We start from the raw sequence: 2,500 nt of genomic DNA, 5'->3' as shown, positions 1-2,500 counted from the left end.
CAGAGAGAGAGTGAGACAGACACAGAGAGAGAGTGAGACAGACACAGAGAGAGAGAGACCGACACAGAGAGAGAGAGACCGACACAGAGAGAGACCAAGACAGAGAGAGAGAGACAGACACAGAGAGAGAGAGACAGACACAGAGAGAGAGACCGACACAGAGAGAGACCGACACAGAGAGAGAGAGACCGACACAGAGAGAGAGAGACCGACACAGAGAGAGAGAGACCGACACAGAGAGAGAGAGACCGACACAGAGAGAGAGAGACCGACACAGAGAGAGAGAGACCGACACAGAGAGAGAGAGACCGACACAGAGAGAGAGAGAGACCGACACAGAGAGAGAGAGAGAGAGACCGACACAGAGAGAGAGACACAGAGAATGGGGGGGGGAGGAGGAGGAGGAGGATAGGAACAGTTGCGTTATTGCTTGGCGACACTTGGCAGGGTTCCAGTCCCTGCACTGAGTTAATTCCCCCTCCCTCCGGCGCCTCCTCGTCACCTACCAGAGTACGGATTATTGGTCAGGCTTGCCTCTCTTCCAGTGATCGGGGTTGTTGGAGTGGCAAACGGAATTCCGTAATAGTCCTGGGGGCAGGGAGAGAGAGCGGACAGTTAGACACTGGACAGGAGAAGCCTGCGACAGGGGAGGGGGCGTCTGTGTCACGTTAACCAGGGACTGGGGCGTCAAACTGACAGCGGGCACCCTAGCCTGGCAGCAGGCAGGGAAAGGTGATGCCCGCACAGGAAGGGGGGTCTCCCCAACGCCCGTCACCGAGCAAGCTCCGAGATTAATCTCACTGGTGGAGCTGGACCACATGACCCCGTGACCCTGGCGACCATAAACGCCCCCTCACCCCCCCCCCCCGCACAGGATTAAGAACAAAATGGTGGCCCACGCAGGCAGAAGCAACGAAACAACCCCCCCATCACACCCCCCTCCCCCCCCCCCCATCACACCCCCATCTCTCCCCCCCCCCCACCCCCAAACTCACCACCATCCACCCACTGTCCCTTCCGTGCTCACAACAAAGTGCCAGGCTTCGGCCCAGCAGGACTCACAAGATGGCGCCCACTCGCTTCGTCACCTCCAGATCGACGTCACGGGCCCCGCCAAGGCGGCACGGGGAGGGGCCCCGCCAAGGCGGCACGGGGGGGGGCCCCGCCAAGGCGGCACGGGGGGGGGCCCCGCCAAGGCGGCACGGGGGGGGGCCCCGCCAAGGCGGCACGGGGGAGGGGCCCCGCCAAGGCGGCACGGGGGGGGGCCCGCCAAGGCGGCACGGGGGGGGGCCCCGCCAAGGCGGCACGGGGGGGGGGGGCCCCGCCAAGGCGGCACGGGGGGGGGCCCCGCCAAGGCGGCACGGGGGGGGGCCCCGCCAAGGCGGCACGGGGGGGGGCCCCGCCAAGGCGGCACGGGGGGGGCCCCGCCAAGGCGGCACGGGGAGGGGCCCCGCCAAGGCGGCACGGGGAGGGGCCCCGCCAAGGCGGCACGGGGAGGGGCCCCGCCAAGGCGGCACGGGGAGGGGCCCCGCCAAGGCGGCACGGGGAGGGGCCCCGCCAAGGCGGCACGGGGAGGGGCCCCGCCAAGGCGGCACGGGGAGGGGCCCCGCCAAGGCGGCACGGGGAGGGGCCCCGCCAAGGCGGCACGGGGAGGGGCCCCGCCAAGGCGGCACGGGGAGGGGCCCCGCCAAGGCGGCAGGGGGAGGGGCCCCGCCAAGGCGGCAGGGGGAGGGGCCCCGCCAAGGCGGCAGGGGGAGGGGCCCCGCCAAGGCGGCACGGGGAGGGGCCCCGCCAAGGCGGCACGGGGAGGGGCCCCGCCAAGGCGGCACGGGGAGGGGCCCCGCCAAGGCGGCACGGGGAGGGGCCCCGCCAAGGCGGCACGGGGAGGGGCCCCGCCAAGGCGGCACGGGGAGGGGCCCCGCCAAGGCGGCAGGGGGAGGGGCCCCGCCAAGGCGGCAGGGGGAGGGGCCCCGCCAAGGCGGCAGGGGGAGGGGCCCCGCCAAGGCGGCAGGGGGAGGGGCCCCGCCAAGGCGGCAGGGGGAGGGGCCCCGCCAAGGCGGCAGGGGGAGGGGCCCCGCCAAGGCGGCAGGGGGAGGGGCCCCGCCACCTTGGCGGGAGGGGGAAGGGCCCCGCCAAGGCGGCAGGGGGAGGGGCCCCGCCAAGGCGGCAGGGGGAGGGGCCCCGCCAAGGCGGCACGGGGAGGGGCCCCGCCAAGGCGGCAGGGGGAGGGTAGGAGCCAAGCCACGCGAGTGCCAGGGGGCCTTGGTCCATTTCATGCACATCGGGATCCCGTGACCGTCAAGCTGGGCAGCCTTGTTTGGTGGGCTGCAGTGTTACCGCGGCAACACTGGGAATAGGCAGAGGGGTTAACATCTCATCGACCAGGGCAGTGCCACGCCACACTGCGGCGCTGGGCACCCTCTCCGCCAGAGCAACGGTTCAGCCCCAACTGGAGTATCCACTCTGCGAGGACAGGCAGACTTCCGACCGGGAGAGGGGA

The 2,500-nt window shown here is 71.2% G+C and overlaps 1 protein-coding gene across 1 annotated transcript in view; it reads right to left on the bottom strand.

Moving 5' to 3' along the window:
- The window catches only part of LOC144490967 (ubiquitin-associated protein 2-like), a gene marked incomplete at its 5' end in the record, with an annotated part of 14,377 nt that extends 13,789 nt beyond the window's left edge, over positions 1 to 588 (bottom strand). The window contains one exon of the mRNA XM_078208640.1: positions 507 to 588. Within this exon, the coding sequence (XP_078064766.1) occupies positions 507 to 588 (82 nt within the window). The remainder of the gene's footprint in view (positions 1 to 506) is intronic.
- Between the last annotated feature and the right edge of the window lie 1,912 nt (positions 589 to 2,500).

The sequence above is a fragment of the Mustelus asterias genome, unplaced genomic scaffold, assembly GCF_964213995.1.
Source record: "Mustelus asterias unplaced genomic scaffold, sMusAst1.hap1.1 HAP1_SCAFFOLD_4131, whole genome shotgun sequence".
In the NCBI taxonomy this organism is placed as follows: domain Eukaryota; kingdom Metazoa; phylum Chordata; class Chondrichthyes; order Carcharhiniformes; family Triakidae; genus Mustelus; species Mustelus asterias.
Note: the sequence above shows the minus strand (reverse complement) of the source record. Positions and strands in the feature narration are given on the sequence as shown.